This window comes from Choloepus didactylus, chromosome 5 (assembly GCF_015220235.1).
Source record: "Choloepus didactylus isolate mChoDid1 chromosome 5, mChoDid1.pri, whole genome shotgun sequence".
NCBI lineage: Eukaryota > Metazoa > Chordata > Mammalia > Pilosa > Megalonychidae > Choloepus > Choloepus didactylus.
The window spans coordinates 115,640,455-115,659,991 of record NC_051311.1 but is presented as its reverse complement, the minus strand read 5'-3'; the positions used below and the strand labels follow the sequence as shown (position 1 = coordinate 115,659,991).

Genomic DNA, 19,537 nt, shown 5'->3' with positions numbered 1-19,537 from the left:
GTGGAATTTGTTGATCATCATTCTCTGGAATTGCTCCCCTCAAAAGGTTTTGTAGAATGGATGGACCCTGGCCTCCATGGCAGTAAGGGAACCACCAGAGTTGTCATTGTGGGTGACTGGGACATCAACTAGAGTAGCTAGAAGAAGTTATTCCTGTGAACAGATGGAAAATAACAATAGAAACAATCCTTCTCCACATTCAAAAATGTTCACCCCTTTATTCCACCCATTGGTCACGTAATGAACCAATATCCATTTTCATATAAGGATATGGCAAAGACAGAAACACCCTTCAGATTCAGATTATACAAATGGTGGAATGATAGATAGCAAATACGGGATGGTGAAGAAAGAGAGGGGAATGTAATTGGAACGGTATACCCAGGGTGCCCCAATTTTTAAAAAATATTTTATTTTTAATCTGACAAAGGAGCATGTGAATGTTTATTATTTTATCCACTAGAGTGTTTGTTATATTTCTGCACTATATTTGAAAGAGAGTCAAATGTAGAAACCAGAAGGGAAACAGTTGTTAACTGTTTCCATAGAGGGAGGTAGTAATCCAGGTCTCAGGTTCATCCTTGTCCCTCTCTCCCCTTCCCTCACCAATCTGACACCAATCACTTATGCTTTGAATTTCATACCTGCAATGTTTTCTGTTTCAACATTCACCTCATAGGTTGTGGGCGCAAATGCAAAGAGATTCCAGTGGAGCTTGTGTTTGTGATTGACAGCTCTGAAAGCGTGGGACTAGAGAACTTCCAGATCATCAAAGATTTTGTGAAAGCTCTCACTGACCGGATTGCTGGGGATCTTTCCACCGCCCGCATTGGTGTAATCAACTACAGCCATAAGGTGGAGGTGGTATCTGACTTAAAGCTGTTCTCTGGCAAGGATAGCTTGAAGTTGGCTGTGGACAACATGCAGTATCTGGGGGAAGGCACCTACACAGGCCTGGCTCTCCAAAAAGCCAACCTCATGTTCCAGGATGCTAGGCCGGGCGTAAAGAAGGTGGCCCTGGTCATCACTGATGGGCAGACAAACGACCAAGATAAACATTTCCTGGATGAAGAGGTGAAGAAATCCAATGACATCAGTGTAGAAACATTTGTGATTGGGGTAGTGAAGAAAAATGACCCCCAAATTGCTGTTTTCCGCAAAGAAATAAATCTGATTGCTACTGACCCAGATAGTGAGCATGTCTATGAATTCGATAACTTCTTTGCTCTGCAAGGTAAGGCTGTCACTTCAGGGGGAGGAATTTGCATTGTTCTTCCAGGGCCCACATCACTGGATTATCTTGGCCAAAATGGAAATCAAAGGCTCATGAGGCTTGTGCCCAAATTCACATTAAATTGTAACACAGAAACTCCAGAAGGCTAAAAAAAAATGTTGTATCATCCAGTTTAGAGTTAATCCAGTTTGTCATCTCTTGTCTCTATTCATTTGTAATAAGTGTTGAGTTGACTTTGGAGTTGTTCCAATGGGGTATCTATGGTCAGGATGTGGATGAAGAGAAAGAATAGGACTTGGGGGTATAGCTAAGATTGGGTAATATTCAGAAAATTAACTTGCTAGCAAAAGGGATGGAAAATAACAATAGAAACAATATGAATTAAGAAGAACATTTTGAATGAAAAAAAAAGATGGTACTCTAAAGAAATGAAAAATGCTAAGTGACTGGGATTATTTAGAGGACACATTCTATTCTCTGCTTTTATGAAAACAGATAATGATGAGTAAACAGGTTGATATTAGGAATTTATCTTAAAGAACAAACTTTTGGACATTCACCATACAGTGCTATGCTAATCTGATGGGCTTCCCTATACTACATTTCCCCTTTCACATGAACTGATATTTACTAATGAGCAACCTAAGACATCGATGCATCTATGAGTAAATTTAGGTCAGTGTTGCTTTACGGTGACTCATGTTCCAATTCTTTGGAAACTGATAGCTCATTCAGGCAGGACCCAGGCTGGGCAAGCTTGGGAAGCAGGTGAAAGTTATGCTTAATGTAGGTCCAGCCTTCAGTTTAGCTCTATCCTTCCTCTTCCTCCCACCTGGGAATGGGGCCTGATGTGGCCTCCATGGGCCCTTGATGCCTCCTTCCTGCTTTCTCTGGGGACCAGCACAGCCAGCCAAAAGGATGCATCCCACACGCAGAACCTTTCTGCATTCTATTTCTCTCCTTCTCCAGAGCTTTCTAACTTGGAGTCCCATTTCCACTGTACCCTGCTGCGTAACTGGTGGGGTTGTCTGATACATTCAACCTCACTGGCTGTTAATGTATAAGAATAGCTGAAAATATTACACTATTCAGAGACAAGTTACATTTTAATAAATGATGATCTTTGGCATGTTGTCCAAAGAAGTCGGTTGCTGGTTACAGCCAGTGAGGGATCTATTTTTGGACCGGAGGGCCTTTTGCCATCAATAAAATCAAAGGTAATGCCTATTTAAATTACTGTGGGTGAAGCTGACCCCTTGTATGTAAATTACACAGTTTGACACAGTTAAACAAGCACTTATCGTCATTCTTTTGCCTATTTGGAACATCATATATAATTGAATTAAATACAATTATTTCAGTTGACCTCTTATAGATGAGCTAAAGATGTTCTATACCTTAGTTCACCTCACAGTTGATTTCAAATAATGGGGAATTGTCTGCTTAGTTTTAGGAGAGTGGAGAAGATCTCTTTAAACAGGTTTTCAATAATGTTTCATTTCAATGGCTTCTATTGTCTCTTTTTTTCTACTTCTCTTTTAAAAGAAACCCTAAAGGATAAATTATTTAAAGAAATTTGTGAGGATTTTGATTCCTATTTCCTTCACGTTTTTGGTTCATCTTTGCCTGAGTCTGGACTTGGAATGTCAAGGGAAGAAATCGATGAATCCACTCCAGAACCTAAGAGACAACTTTCTGAGTCAGTAAGTAATTGTCTTGCTTAATTTGAGAGCTTAAAATTGCATGTTCTGTCTCTTTTACATCAAAGGTCATCTAGTTCTGCGCTAAGAATCACCTGAGGTGTAAGCAATTTCAGATCCTTGGATCTAAAGGAAATCTCCAGATATCCAGTTCTGAAGTAGCTGTGGGGCCTATAAGCATGAATATGGTATTTATTTTTGAATTTCCAGATTTTATAAGTAATTATTTATTAAATTATGCAAACAATATTTTTATATTATAACCCTGCCACCACCAAAGTAATCATGTACATTGAAACAGATGAACACTATACTATTTGAATTCACCCACTTAACGTGCCTTGCAGATCTTTCATACCAGGACACAACCATCTGTGTATCCACTCCCCACTTTGCACCCTCTCAAGTTTCTTCAAAGTATGCACACCCCAATTTGACTCTCTCTCACAATCCAAGCCTGACTCCTGTTCATTTATCTTCCACCTCCAGTGCTTGGAATGGGGACTGGGAGGCAGGCTGTACACACATATGGTGCGAGGGTGGATGCAGAGCTCCCCAACCCTTTGTTCATGAGAAGAACTACCTCCTGAATGTATTGAGCCAAATGTGACTCTCTTCATAGCAAGCTTCTGCAAAATGACCTGGGTCAATCAGGTCATGAACAACTATTAGGTTCTTTTAGGTAAAAATGGGAAGCCTCCCCCAATTACTGGTGAGTGAGTGCTATGGTCTCTTCACAACCAAATTACATCTAAACTAAGTCTAGATCTAGCTCTACTACACATTTTGACATCCTCTAGCAAGGACGTGCACAGCAGACATGCACCTATTCTGTAAGGTTAGCAAAGTGCCTGCCCTGTCTTTTTATGAAAACTGTATGGACATGAAAGAGTCACCATAAGCAAGTGCAACAATACTCTAGCATGAGGATTCAGCTAACTGCCTCAATGGACTCAGGCCTTGAGAAACCTCCAGATTAGCAATTGGACCCAGAACCATTGCAGAATTAAGCCCAAGATACTGTTCATAAGAGCCAAGACTACAGTGCTCACTAGATTTTTATACGCTGCTCAAAGAAGGGCAGAAAGCCTCAATATTTCTATTTGATTAAATACTGACCAACTCTGAAATGAGTACTTTCCCTTAGGGCGACAAACTGCCCTGTGTTTTAGTTTGAAATTTAACACACTTGTTTATACCACATGCCCTAAACCAAGGTCAGCAAACTCTTTCTGTAAAGAGCCTTGTAGTAAATATTTTTGGCTCCGGCGGGCCATTCATTCTCAGTTGCAATAACCACCATTGTCTTTGAAACACAAAGGCAGCCATAGACAATATTTAAATGAATGAGTGTAACTGTGCTCTGATAAAACTTTATTTACAAAACAGGTGGAGGCTTGGATTTGGCCTACAGAGGGTTACTGATCACTGGTCTCTACTGAAGTATTTTCAAGTTAATTACAGACCACAATGTACACTTTCTATCTCTTCCTGAGCATGGGATGCTACTGGGGCCTTGCCTTGCTTGTGTGACTTATCACTTTGTCCCTCTCTCAGTCAATCCCTGTCCCTTTCTAAAATCTTCCTAAAAAGCAAGTAGTGTTTAAACTCTTCTCATATTCACTGAATCAGATTTTATCTATGTTAACACAAAGGAATTCCGATAGTATTTGTTGATCATTTACTGCTGTGCTAAGTGGGAATTCTTAAGTCACAGTTCCTACCCTGGAGAAGCCCAGTCTTCAGAGAGATGGATAAATACAGGATGTATTAGGAACTTTAGCAGAGCTGTGGACGAGTAAGTCATGAGATAGTAGAATTGATTATAAGTGAGAGTAATGGAGTACTTCACAGAGGAGGTGGCATTGAGCTGAGTTTTAAGAATAAGGAAGATTTTTTTCAAGGGAACAGTAGAGGAAAGGGTATTTCCAGCAGATGGAGCATGTGGGCAAAGGGGAATTCCAAAGCAGCGTGGCATTTCAAGTACTAGGACAAGTTCAGTCTAACTGTATAGACTAAGCTATGTGTGGCAGAATTTTAAGAAAGTTGGACAGGTAATTTGAGGACCAATGATAAATGGCTTCATGTGTCAAGATAAGGAGCTTGAACTTCATCCAGGAAATAGCAGAGGAATTTTTAAAGCCAGGGCCATATTTGGTTCATGGCCATATTTGGTTCATGGGAAGAATAACTGTGTCTGCAATGTGACAGATTTGGGAGGAGGAAGAGACTGGAAGTTGGGAAATGAGGTGCTATCGTCAGGCGAGAGATAACGACGTCCTAACTAAGGCAGAGGTACACATTGGAAAGCCGTTTCTGGGGTAGAATTAACAGGATTTAGTGGTTGAATGGGTTGGAGGTTAGGGAAGGAAGGAGTCTTGGGATGACTACAGAGTTTCTAGGGTCTAGTGGCTTGAAACACCATATTCTGAGATGAAGAAGATAGGAGGCAGGTCAGATTTTTTAGAAGGAAAATGATGAATTTAGTTCACACCATGTAAAGTTTTAGGTAGAGGCATCTCAGGGATATCCAAGGTAGATGTGATGGTTAATTTCATGTGTCAACTTTTCCAGGTTAGAGTGTCTGGTTGTTTGGTCAAACACTGGCCTAAATGTTGCTGTGGAGGTATTTTGTAGGTGGGATTTTTTTGCATCTACAATCAGTTGACTTTAAATTAAAGGAGATTACCCTTGATAACATGGGTGCACCTCATCCAATCAGTTGGCGGCCTTAGGATCAAAGAACTGAGGGTTCCAGAGGGAAGAAGAAATTCTGTTTGAAGACTTCCAATATCACTCTTCCCAGAATTTTCAGCCTGCTGTACAGATCTCAGGCGCTCTCTGTCTCTCTCTCTCTCTCTCTCTCTCTCCCCCCTCCCTCCCTCCCTCTCTACCTCTCCCCCATATATAAACACACACACACACACATACATACATACATACATACATGCATATATCCTGTTGGTTCTGATTCTCTGAAAACCCCTGACTGACACAGCTGATGTGACACAGAAAAAGAACAGCAAGACCATATGGCTCTAGTACCAGTAACCATGACCAGGAGGTTTGATGGCCCTGAGACACAAGGAACATTAACAGGTTATGACAGATGAAACACTCTGGTAACTAAGGAGGGGAGGACACAAAAAGAGTACATCCAAAACAGTTTGGATTTACAACATGGAGAGCCCTGTGAGGGAAATTGAGCCTCAGCTAGTCTTTTCTAGGGGACCTCTGACAGAGATAGTGGAAGCTTACAGTGAACTCTTAGCCCCTCTTGCAACTAGATCTTCTCACCTTAGCTATCACTGCAAAAGCATTAAGGCAAGACAAGTTTTAAATAAGGCATGTGTCTAGTAGATGTTTAGACTGAAAAAATCATCCATGCATTTACATTCACATTTATATCTCTGTCATATGTATATATAATATGGGTATATAGACATATACACACACACAATATAAATACAAAAAATATTTGTATATCTGTGTATGCACATCCACCTTTATCTAATAAGGATAATTACAGTATCCAAACATCTGAAACAAAATGAATCCATGAAAACCTACAGATTCTCGGAAGGAGAATGCATACCCTAGGCAACACTGGGAAAAAAGTGAGCAATGGTCCCAGAAGCTCCAGTTTCCCTTTTTGCATTTCTATTTCCTTTCTCTGTTGTCCCTTCTATCACTCCCTTAAGACACCTACCTCTGTTCTTCCTCCTTCTCCTGTTCTTTCTATTAAAATCTGAGAGAAAAACCTGATATTAGCTATGTAAACTTCAGTGTGAAATCTAAGTCAGTGGGTTTACACCTCCAAGGAGGACTTATGTTTTAAAAATGACATCTAATTTTGGAATGAGACTTGATGCTGATTCAGATGTACTAGAAACATATGGGAACAGATGTGTTGGGAAATTTGGAAAAGAGGAGAATCTCCCAGGTTCTACTGACTTCATAACATTTAGGCAACCCCTGACTCTGTTGCTTTTACAGGCCAGTCTAGGGAAGCTAAAAATGAACGTCTGTTCTATGCTGTCCTTCTCCTGAAATCCATGATAATTTATACTTTCTTCTGGAATTTATTGCATTTTAGCTTGCTAATGATTATTTTGATATGTGCCTTAAATCACCTAATGGATTTAAATTTCTTGAGGAAAGAAGGACATGATCTGTGTCTAATTAAATTTTGTGTTCCACTCACAATCTAAAATAGTGCTTTGTCTTCTACACAATAGATGCTCAATAACTGCTTATTGACTGAATGAATGATGTATCGACTGTTGGGCTAAATAAGAAATCTGAAGATTTTCTTCAATGAAATGCATCAATTGCACTGTTATAAAAAGGATTGTATATGTAAAAAGATTCTTATCTTTTATGGGACTAATAATGTTAACACTTCATGTTCCTTTATTCTTTCTGGATTTGGCCAGTTAAGATTTCCAGGATATAAATGGGAGCAAGGCAATGAAATCAAGTAAACATCATTTAATCAGACCAACTGGTTATATCCAGTAACGGCCCATTAAGCAAATAAGCATATTAATTTCCTGCATGAAGTATCTTTTTGTCATTCTAAATGCATTAATAAATAATGTCAATGCATAGGGTGTTTATTCACAGGAGCTGGTTTCTTGTAATAATATTCTAGATTTTCTTCCCCTTGAAAGAGAAGAAAGGAAAGAAGACTCATCTATCTCTCAAACAGCTTCTTTTTGTATTGTGAAAAAGCATTTCCTAACTGCAAGTAACTGAGATAACCAGCAGCAGCCGAGATAACTTTCTCTCTGTAAAAAGGAAGCTGTGGAATTTTCTATGCTGAGTCCACAGTAGCCTAGTGACTGAGGCAGCTCAGGTAGTGTGGGAAGAGTCCCTCTGTGAATCCTGGCAATCAGAAGGTATAGATAAGGAAAGTGAGAGCTGTGAGTCTGCTCCTTCCCCCTGATATCAAGCCTTAAATCTAGAATGCAGGCTCCTCATTTCCCTGAAGGAAATATGTATCCTGTAGCGATGTAAATTACAGAAAACTAACACAGCAGACTGAATTTCCTAGTCCCCCCCGACACACACACACTCTCTTTGTCTCCTCTCTTTTAGTGAGAACGTATCCAAGGTCACCATTCCAATTTGCCATATTTTTCCCACTCTCTTCCTTATCTTCCAACTGCTCAAACATCTCCATCTATATTTTCACTCTTACCATCTCTCCCATCCCTTACTCTCCTTTCCCTGTAACCCTTTCTCATTCTTAACCCATCTCCAGAAACATCTAAGGCCACTCTGGAACTAGGGCTCCACTGGCAATTTTTTTCAAGAATTGGAGCTCTAGGCAAATGTCTTAGTTTCCTAGCTGCTAAAACAAATACCATACAATGTGTTGCCTTCAGAACAGGAATTTGTCAGCTAAGCCCAAGGTTTCAGAGGCTAAAAGGCTTACGTCCTCCCTGGGTCAATAGCCACCCTTGGCGTTCCTTGGCTTTCCCATCATATGGCGATGTCCTCTCCTTCCTTTTCTGTGTTCTGTTGACTTTCAGCTTCTTCCCCCGGCTTTCTCTCAACATTACTGAATTTCTTCTGCTTATAAAGGACTCTAATAATCCTGATTAAGACCCAGCCTCATACAGTTGGGCCACACTTTAACATCTGTGAGAGATTTTATTTGCAACAGGTTCACACCCACAGGAATGGATTAGGAACATATTTTTCTGGGGTACATCATTCGATCTACCACAAGAGATTCAGACGGTACTGGAAATGGATATGTCCCTTCATCCAGAAATCTGGCCTTGGGTTCCACCTGCAACTCCGATGTGAGCTTTCTAGTCCTCCACCTATACTCTTGGACCTATTTCCTTTTGCCTTCTCCAAGATCAGGACTTTGCTCCAAAGATATTCCCTTTCCCCCAATATTTTCAGACTCCTTCCCTGTGGTCAGTGTGGTCAGTAAATATGCTTCAGACTCTCACATCTGAAAAATCCTCCTAAACTCACTTTATTCACATTCCCTCTTGCTACTATCCTATCTCTATCTTTTTGTCATCAATTCATTCATCAGACTGTCTCTGCTCCCTCCCTGCCTTCCTCTCTCTCTCCCACCCCCCCCCCCCCCCCCCCCCCCCCCCGGGCCGCCCCATCCCCTCCCCTTCCTTACTTCCCATTCATTTGGGAAATCCCCTAAAGTCAGACTACTACCTCCAATATGCCAATGAAACTCTGCTGGCAAAGCCACCAACACTCTCCTAATTGCCAAACCCTTATAGGCAAACTCTTACTTGATTACTCTTTTGCATGTAACACTAGGGCCAGTCCTATTGTGAAATGCTTTTGTTGACTTTGAGAGTCTGCTTTTTCCTTCTCCTCCCACCCCTCTGAGCATTCTTACTCTGTCACTTTTAGGGCTTTTCACTCTCTGCCTCCTCCTTTAGTGTTAAACCATGATTTTTCTGAGATCGATCCTCAGCCTACTTCTCATCTTGTTCCACATTCTCTTTCTGAGTTTCAGTGCCACATAAGCCAACAAATCTCAAAGCTGACTCCCCAATCCAGACTTTTCTCTTGAACCCCGAATTCATAATTTTGATTGCCTATGCACATCTTATTCTGAGTGTCCCACAGGCACTCAACATAGAATGTGTTCACAAAGCTGCTCCTACAGATTTCCTTACTAGGGCTGTAGACCCACCAACCAGCCTGGGCAGGAACCCAGGATGCCTTCGTGATCCTGTTTGTACCTTACCTTCCATCCACACTCACTGGGGACTGTCTTCATTGGTCTGTTCTTAAAATCCCTCTGTCCACCCCATCAAGTCCTTTCTCCTCAGCCGTACCTCTATTGTCTTAGATCAGGGCCTCATCGTTTCTTGTCTATATTAATAATATTGTATCAAAACTCAAATCCCTTCTCTCATTTCTACATCTTCTTTACTTTATTCATTTTCTTTTGATAATGTCGTTTTAATTTTTATTACTCTTTTAAAAGTAACATCATTGAATTTCTTCCTTTAAATAGAATTCCATTTTGGCTGAATTTTCTTTAAAATCTGTCTATAATACTATAGCACATATTTTTATTTGGTGCTAAGCCTCCATGGCAGTAGGGTGGGAGAAATAACAAATATTTCAATGCATCCATATTTTCTTCTAATGTCCTATTCAAGTAAAATTTTGTAAGTTTGCTCAATCATGTTATACTGATTACTAAATGCAGTAACCTACTCAAAGGCCATAATCAATGCTTGCTATTGAGATTTTTCAAAAGACAAGGTGGAGTCCAGATTACTTTATTATCCCCACTGACAGGAGAATTTAGTTGATTTCCTGAAACCCATCTTAATTAGTTATGTGTTTACAGTGGTCAGTACTATAATCAATGCTCTCATCAAAATTTATATTTTGTCATTGTGGTCAAAAAACTTCAAATTCTTCTTGATAAAACTCCTAAATGACATAACTAATTATTGGTATTTTTATATGAAGTTGCTGTGTAAGCATCATATATTGCTATTACTAGACTTAATTCCCTTAGAATATAAGATTCTTCTGTCCTATGGAGGTAAAACAAACATATAGCAAAACTGATCTACAAGAAATACCCCAGACCTGGAAGGAAGGAAGACTGGGCTGTAGTCTCAGTGCTGAAGCTAAATACTTTATTTCCTTTAGTCCAAATTTTACATTTTCCCCATTTTATTATTTATGAAATTGGGATACAATTATTTAATGTGTTGTGATTTTTTTTTTTTAAGACTCTTGATTGAATGTATGGTGTAACTCACAATCAGTGTCATCTTAGAAAAGAAGAAATGTGATAGCTGGAGGCAAATCACCTGTTTTCTAGAAGTCTCAGTTTCCTTATCTGTAAAACAAAGGATTAGTAGCAGAATATTCTCCCTGTTCTAAAATTATATGATTATAGCACTCAAAAAGATTTACTGGGTAATGCCAGAATGGAGGGCATTATCCTAATATTTAAGATGGTTGAAATGGGATAAAATCTTACATTCTACCCTCTAAAAAAGCTACATCAATCTGGGGAGGGAAAGCCTAAGCTCAAGGTGCTCCAGAAGGTCCTGGGTAACCTTAAAATGTAATTTAACAGCATTGGCCTTAAGTACCCGAGAGCTGAGAGATGTGGATGGCATACAGGTGTTATCACTGAGAAGACCCAATCAAGGAAGGCATCTGAGCAGCCAGACTCCTGGAAGGCACTGGCTAAGGGACCAGCTGGTTGTGGCAGAATCCCTCCAGCCAACTGGGAGAAATTTTGGCCAGCACTGCTGGGAAAATCCCAAATCTTAACACAGGGGTTAATGGTGATGATGAAGCAGTGGGAAAAGCCACAAGTTAGGTATTCAGCAGTGCATGACATGGAGGGGGGACATCATTTCCTGTGATTTGGGGAGTCCATTTATAAAATTGAACTTGGATTTTAAATAACTAATAATGGAGAGTTGGGTAGAGGCAGCAATGCTGAACTTTCCTGTGGAGAGCCGTCTCCCGGGACGGGCATAGCGCATGCGCTGTAAACCTGCTCCAAAGTCCCCCCGCCCATCGAATGAGCCAAGATGGCGCCCATATCCTGCTTCCGCTTATGACGTGTACACTCACTATTCCTATCTGCCAATTGAGTGCATATGCGCGGCGCTAGATCATTGGTTATGAGTAGAGTACTTAAGAGTTTGCCCAAGCGAACCTCGGGGAGACAGCCCACAAGGAGCCGCGCCTGACGGCCGCGTCGAGATTGTTCTCCCCCGAGGCGTCTTGCCCCGGGCGGAACCTGTAAAGAGGATGATTGCCTAGTTCCATTAAAAGCCTACATGCTTCACTGCTGCGGGTCCAGAGTGATCACGAGTGCGTCGGGTAAGACATTGTCCGCACCCTCTCTCCCCTTATCTCTCTGGTCCCCATCGCCGGCCGACCGAGGACTCGAGGCGGGGCGGAGAAAGCGCCGGACACTTTCCGTTAAATGTTCCCAAAAGCAAACTAGCTTTTTTAACTTGACTTTATCAGAAACAAAAATGTGAATTCTTTTTGTGTGTAGTTCACTGTCTCCAGAGTTCAGGATGAAAAGAACGAGCCTCCAGAGCCTACCTGGGTTGACAGCTTGGCCACCCCTCACTCGCCCGTCGCTGCCGCCACCCAGAGGCCATTGCTCAGCCCCCCCGAGGGTGGGGTAGAGCGTCTGGAAACCAGAACTCCAAGTCTTGGTTTGATTTTACAACCAGAAAAGTTGGTGCATAAGTGTAAGAGATATCTGCCAATCAGCTGCTGCATCAATAATATGAGGATGGTAGATAAGATGGTTTCTATAATCTCACCTAGAAAGAAAATGTTACCGGTCTAAACAGGGAGGACCAAAGATATTTTTCACTGGATTAGAGAGTTTGAAAACTAGCTGCCTATGGAACAATTGGTCTATAAAATATTTTAGGCTATCATATTATTATTATTACTATTACTATTATTGTTTTTCATCTGAATGCCTTTAGAAAGGATTGTGCTCTCCTGTTTTTCCATACTCCCTGTCATCTTATGCATGACCTTTGTCACACATTTGTCCATTTGAGTTTTTGACCCCTGAATTTTAGAAGAAAGAGAAAGACGCAAAGGGCTAGATTCTGATTCATCAACATATTTTCTATGGATTTAATATCTATAGAGAATTAATCATATGTATTTTTTTTCTGTAGAATATGCAAAAGAGACTATGGCCTTGCTAAAGAAGCTTAGGTTAGCTTGAAAGCAAGTTAAACAATGTACATTATTTATTTTTTTAAGAGTGTAGGTGATGACTCCTTTCCATTTTGTCTAAGGAGACTTCACGGGAGAGAGAGAAAATAAATGAATCAAGACATGCTCCAAATCTGGGGAAATGATTATGGGAGGAGGAGAGAAGGCTATTCTCTCTCTCTCTCACTCTTTCTCTCTCTCTATCTCTCTCTGTCTCTCCTATTGAAAAATGAGGCGTGAGTACCTGTGATCGTAGTGGCACTTTCTATGAACAAACTTGGAGGAAATGTTTACAGAAGGCAAAATCATTTTCACTGCAAATATTAGTTTGATTTTTAAATTAAATCCAAAGTAGAGAGAAATCGTACCTTTCTTTCCCTTGTCAACTTATCCCCTCGTAAGTATTAGCCAAAAAAGGTTCACAGTGTTATGCTCTCAGGGAAAACTGCATTTTTAAATGGGGTTTCATTAAAATCAAAAACCTTTATGTTTTCAAAGGAATGAGTATCTAATGGTGGAATTTCAGATGGTGGGGGAAATATTTTGGGTAGTCAGAAACCCTTCTTTCATTAACTTAGTACTGTATTTCCTTAGTTGGTCTGTTAGTGTGCATGGAGAAGAGTTGATTTATGTAATAACTTTGTAAAGCTTTTACTTTTAATCTGTTCAGTGGAAGAAAAGTCTAAAATAATGCATGATCCTTTTCTCCCCCTAGATCCTAGATGCTTAGAAGTCCTAAAGCCTGGAAACTGTAGTAAATATGTGGTTCGGTGGTATTATGACCCACAGGTCAACTCTTGTGCCCGATTTTGGTTCAGTGGCTGTCATGGCTCAGGCAATAGATTCTACAGTGAAAAAGAGTGTCAAGAAACCTGCATTCAAGAATGAGCAAGCACCTGAACCTGTAAAAAGTCTCTATAAACCTATGTCTCTATAAGCAAGCCTATATTTTCAACACATTTACCCAATTCAAATAAAGTATAATATCTGAGTGTGTACTGAGTATTTACAGTTTATAAATAATCAAATCCTCACAATAAGCCCAGGATGTAGGTATTATTAACCTCTTTTCCAGAAGAGGAAGCTGAGGCTCTGAGAAATTTAGTAACTTATCCCTGGTCATCCAAAGAATAAGTTGGAGATTTGGACTAAAAGCTGGGTAACTTCAATCTACTTTACAACTTGGAGTGTGGTTCTGATTGCTCTAATTCCCATTCCACATATATGTAGCATTAACTCCTCCTCCATCCCCTGGAGTATGAGGTAGGTGGCAGGAAGGAGTTTAGTTGGAAATTAAATGTGATGGGAATATGATTATGCAAGGCAGGTAGTGGGATAAGAGAGAGATCGTGCTTAGGGAATCCCAGCAAGATGCAGGTTCTGAGAGATGAGTGGTGCTGGGATGGGGGTGGAGGTGGTGAGGGCCATTAGATTTTTGCCTCACTTGCCCTGAAAGTAATAATAGAAACCAATGTGAATTAGACTTAGTTGACTCAAATTTATTATAAAGTGTCACTCCCCATTCCTCCAATATGTTTGGTAATAAAAGCCTTTATTATATGTTTAAGCTATATATTTGAAACAAAAATTATAATTTAAAAGAAGCTTTTATACCCTTCCTTTAAAATATTTAAGTGGAATTTTCAATTTTATGGGGGTGGAATGAGAAAGCACTTGATGGTCAAGAACCGCTTGAAGCCACATTCACTTTTGAACAGGTTATTTTAAAGAAGAACTCATACTGAAAAATGAGCCACCAAATAGAAATATGACTCAATGACGTAATTGAGAATTGGCTTTGTCATTTTATAATAATGTTGTGACATCCAGCCTGGAGGACCATTAGTTCTGAGCTGAGCTCAGACAGCATCTGTATATATTTTCTTTCTCCTTCTTTCAGGCCTGTGGCCCTCTTCAGGTTCAGCAATGCAAAAGAGCACTCGAAGAAGAAAATGGGAGAACAATCTTTTTAGCAAAAAAATCACAATTTTTAAGTGGTTCAATTAAAATTTTATAATATATTATCTGATATGACAAAAGAATATATGCAATATACTTGTAAGTTAAAGAACATGATAATAAAGTGAACACCAGTGTGCCGGTTTGAGTGTATTGTGTCCCCCAAATGCCATTATCTTTGTGGTCTTGTGTGGGGCAGAAGTTTTGGTGCTGGTTGGATTTGCTTGGAGTGTGCCCCACCCAGCTGTGGGCGATGATTTTGATGAGATGTTCCCATGGAGGCGTGGCCCCGCCCATTCGGGGTGGGCCTTGATCAGTGGAGCTATATAAATGAGCTGACTCAGAGAGGAAACGGAGTGCAGCTGGGAGTGATGTTTTGAAGAGGAGCAAGCTTGCTAGAGAAGAACGTCCTGGGAGAAAGCCGTTTTGAGGCCGGAGCTTTGGAGCAGACGCCGGCTGCCTTCCTAGCTAACAGAGGTTTTCCAGACACCACTGGCCGTCCTCCGGTGAGGGTACCCGATTGCTGAGGTGTTACCTTGGACGCTTTGTGGCCTTAAGACTGTAACTGTGTAGCTAAATAAACCCCCATTTTATAAAAGCCAATCCATCTCTGGTGTTTTGCATTCTGCAGCATTAGCAGACTAGGACAACCAGTGAACACATCACACAGAATATGAACCAAACATTACCAATTCTGTTGAAGCTTCCAGTTCCCCTTCACCATCCCAGCCCCCTGCTCTGTGCCCAAAGCATCCCGTCTTGAAGTTTGTGTTTACCATTTCAGTTTGCCATTATTTTTATATGTAATTTTCCATGCAAAACTTCATATCTATATGTCCCTAAACTATACACATTTAGTCTTGCTTGCTTTAGAGCTTCATAAAAATGGTGTTATATTCTAGCCTTCTCCAATTTGCTATTTTCACTCAACATTGTAATTTATCCATGTTTTACCACTTATAAATATATTCCTAAATGATTTAATGTTTAGGTTTTTTTTTTTTGAGCTTTAGAAATTTTGTGTTATGCAATTCTCTGCAACTTGCTATATTAAGCTGTCGTAATTCATACACGTTCATTTATTTTCACTGTTGCATAATATTTGTGTGAATATACCATATTTAACCATTGCCTGGTCTGCAATCATTTAAATTGTTTCCATGTTATTCTTTTGCTATTCCATCAGTTTTGCTATGAATGCTTTTGTGCATGTCTGTGAGCATGTGTCAGTGTTTTTCTAGGATTTATACCTAAAAGTGGAATTGCTGGGTTGCAGGGTATATAAACATTCACTAAGACTCTATAATGCCAAATCTTTTTACAAAGTGTTTGAGCCAATTTATTATACACTCCCACCAGTTGTGTATGAGTTCCTATTCCTTAATATTCTTGCCAACACTTTGTATTATCAGATTTCTTAATTTTGCTAATATAGTGGGTGTAAAATGCTATCTTGTTTTTATTTGCCTTTATCTGTGATGTCTTTCCATGTTTATTCATTTATGTTTCTTCTGTGAAAGGCTTGTTTATAATTGAGGAAGGTTTTTCTATTGGATTGTTTATCTTTTCATTATTGAATATTCAGAGTTCTTTATATATTCTGGGATCTAATTCTTTGCTGGTTATATGTGTTGCTATCTCTTTTATGGCTGCTCTTTTTACTTTTCACAGTTTTTTTTCTTTTAATAAACAGAGTATCTTGATTTTAATGCAAATTTACTCATCTTTTTTGGGTGTGGCTAACACATTTTGATCCTTGTTTATGCTGCTTAATCTCTCAACCACTTTTCTTGTGAGAGAAATTTCCCCAGAACAAAAACTGCTCCAAGTGCTGGCCTTACCTCTCTAGATTCTTATCTTCAAACAGATGGTAATTCCATAAATTTCTTTTAGCTCTCTGGTGATTTCTAGATGATGTTTATATTTGCACCATCTTCTTTAATTTTCCTCAGCAGAAATGTGACCTGAGCTACTTAGTTAACCATTATCATATTGTGGTTGTGGTTGTGGGATGGAGGGCTTTGCGTATTTTCTTATTTCCTGGAAACCCAGTGAGGCATTAAAAAGTATGTATGAGTCAGCACATGGTTGTCAGGAAGTAGAAAGACACTTCAGAATATCCAGCCTGCTATTTTGCCAGAAGCAGAAGTACTTAAACATTCTTTTTCAAGCTATTCTTAACTTTGAACCCATAGAAAATAGAAATGCAATCATATTATAATGATGACTTGGAGATTTATTCCTTTGTCTGGAATATCATTCTTCTTCTCTGACTCACCAAATCTTACAAGGAAGACTCACAGTCCTGTTCTTCAGAGCTGCTTTCACAGCCCCAACAATTCGGCCACACCCTATGCTGCCCAAAGCACTTGGTTTATGCCTCCGTCCTGCACTGACCACCTCTGAGCTGCTTTGCACTAAGTGGAGGGTATCTATATTATTTTCCTATTGTTGCCATAACAAATTATTACAAATATTTCCTTACAATTCTGTAGTCAGAAGTCCAATTGGGCCTCACTGGGCCAAGATCCAGGTGTTGGCAGGCCTGTGTTTCCTTCTGGTGGCTCTAGAGGAGAACCTGCTGCCTTGCCTTTCCAGCTTCTAGAGGCTGCCCTCATCCCTTCTCTATGTCCCCCTTCTCTGTCTTCAAAGCTAGCGATGGCAGGTTGAGCCCTTCTCATGTTGCCATCTCTTTGGTTCTCTGACTACAGACAAGAAAGTTTCTCAGCTTTTTAAAGACTCACGTGATTAGATTGGGCCCACCTGGATAATCCAGGATACCTTCCCATCTCCATGTCCCTAACCTTAATGGCATCCTTTGCCAAGTAAGGTGACATATTCACAAGTTCCAGGAATTAGGAGGTGGACATCTTTGGGGAGTCATTTTTCTTTTTGCAGCATCTATATTCATGCCTTGTTTATCTCTGTCTCCCTAGTTCCTAGCACATAAAAAGAACTCAATAAATTAAAAAAATAATAAATTCTACTCATTTTATAGAAGTCATAACAGAAATAATTAACTACTGGCAAGAGAAGAATAGAAAAAGATTAGAAAAAATTCTACCAGTTTAAAGGAGAAGAATAAAAGAAGAGTGATATGTCGATGAGTGAAAATTAATTACCTTCCCATGCACTTTTGAGATTCAATACCCCCTTCCCCACTCCATGGTTAGCCATACAAGGGACAAGTCAGAAGGAGTGGTGTCTAGCTAGATGAGGGATCAAAGATACTGAGCTGAACAATCTGTGAGTTCATTCTGGAAAAGAGAATAATTATTTATATTTTTTATTTTAAGCTAATTATGAAACCAATAGAGATGGAGGAAGGATATGACATTTTGTTTCTCCATTCTTGGAATGAAGGGGAAAAAAAATCAGGATATGCACACAAATTGTGGACATTAATGTACAATATGATTACATCTGTATGAGACATGAGACAGACAAAACTAAAAAATATGTAACATATTGATAATATTAGTTACCTAAGGAGGGGTTGATTAAAAAGAAATGACAATCTCACAGGAAAGAATAGCTTGAAGAAATATTAGATTTGGTCTAATTTGATAAAAGTGATTGTTGTTTCACTCATTTAAAATCAGTTATCATCTGGGTTTGTAATTCTATGACCATAATTCCATTTCTACATTTTTAATGCATTTTGGTGGTTTGAAGCTATATGTACCCCAGGAAAACATGTTCTTAACTTTACTCCATTCCTGTGGGTGTGACCCCATTGTTAAGGAGGACCTTTTCATGAGGCTACTTCAGTTAAGGGGTGACCCACCTTTAGAGGTCTTAATCCTCTTACTGGAGACCTTTATAAGAGAATGAAATTCAGATAGAGAGAGAGATGCCACAGGAAGAAAGAAGCTGAAATGGAACCCAGAAGAGAAGGAAGAGACCAGGAGATGCCTCTGGGGCCTTGTCATGGGACAACAGTCACCAGCCCACCAGTCCCACAAGGCCACAGACATGGGGAGAAAGCATCACCTTGATTGTGCCTTGATTTGGACATTTTCCCAGCCTCAGAACCATAAGCTAATAAATTCTCATTGTTTAAACCAAACCAATGCTTGCTTGAAAAATCTAGGAAACTAAAACATGCATGTATGGTTTCTGTAAAGAAAAAACATTGTATATCTAAATATTAAATATATACACATTACAACCTATGCATAATGTGTTGTCATGTTATAAATGAATGCTGAATGAGGATGTCTTGTGTTCAAATATCTAGGAAATACTAGAAAAATAGAATAATAATATAAAATCCTTCCCCAAATGTTTTTGCTAAAGTAGGACTTTGAAATACTGGTGGATGTTGCTAATAGATTGGCTAAACTATAATTAGGGAGTAACCAAAAAAACCCACTATGCTTTGGATCAAGGATCTTAGAATGCATACCAAAAAATGAGAAAGATTAGTATAGCTGTTCAAATGTATTCATCTAAAGTGCCATGCTTAGGATGTTTGTATTGATACCCTAAGCATCAAATAATGTGTACACACGAAAACAACAAAACAAAAAATTAAAAACCATGATAGACTTGCAGTCTATCTAGTAATTTCTTACCTAGATGTGTTTATCAAAACCACATGTGCATTTTTGTTTTCTTAACTGCCAGTGCCAAGCTTCCATCTGTAGAGGCTTATCCGGCAGGTCTGGAATGGAGCAGGGGCACATGCACAATTACAAAGAGCCACAGGTGATTCTGCTGAGCAACCCTTGCCGAGAACCACCAAGAGGATGACTGAATTATGTTAACCTTAAGAGAGAGTCTAACTGTTGAGTTGAAATGTTAGGTGTTTATTTATGCACTTTTTCTCCACAAATCTGTAAGTCAATGTCCTTAATGAATAGCAATGCAAAGATAGATTAATGTTGCTGAAGTGTCCAATATTTTTTTC

General features: G+C 39.5%; 1 protein-coding gene across 2 annotated transcripts in view; it reads left to right on the top strand.

Annotated features, from left to right (window-relative positions):
- The window catches only part of COL28A1 (collagen type XXVIII alpha 1 chain), a 228,999-nt gene extending 214,127 nt beyond the window's left edge, over positions 1-14,872 (top strand). For both annotated transcript variants that reach the window (XM_037836765.1, XM_037836764.1), the window contains 4 exons: positions 680-1,234; positions 2,780-2,937; positions 11,978-12,179; positions 13,382-14,872. In XM_037836765.1, coding sequence (XP_037692693.1) covers positions 680-1,234; positions 2,780-2,937; positions 11,978-12,179; positions 13,382-13,554 — 1,088 coding nt within the window. In that variant the 3' untranslated portion in view covers positions 13,555-14,872. The remainder of the gene's footprint in view (positions 1-679; positions 1,235-2,779; positions 2,938-11,977; positions 12,180-13,381) is intronic.
- The last annotated feature ends 4,665 nt before the right edge of the window (positions 14,873-19,537 follow it).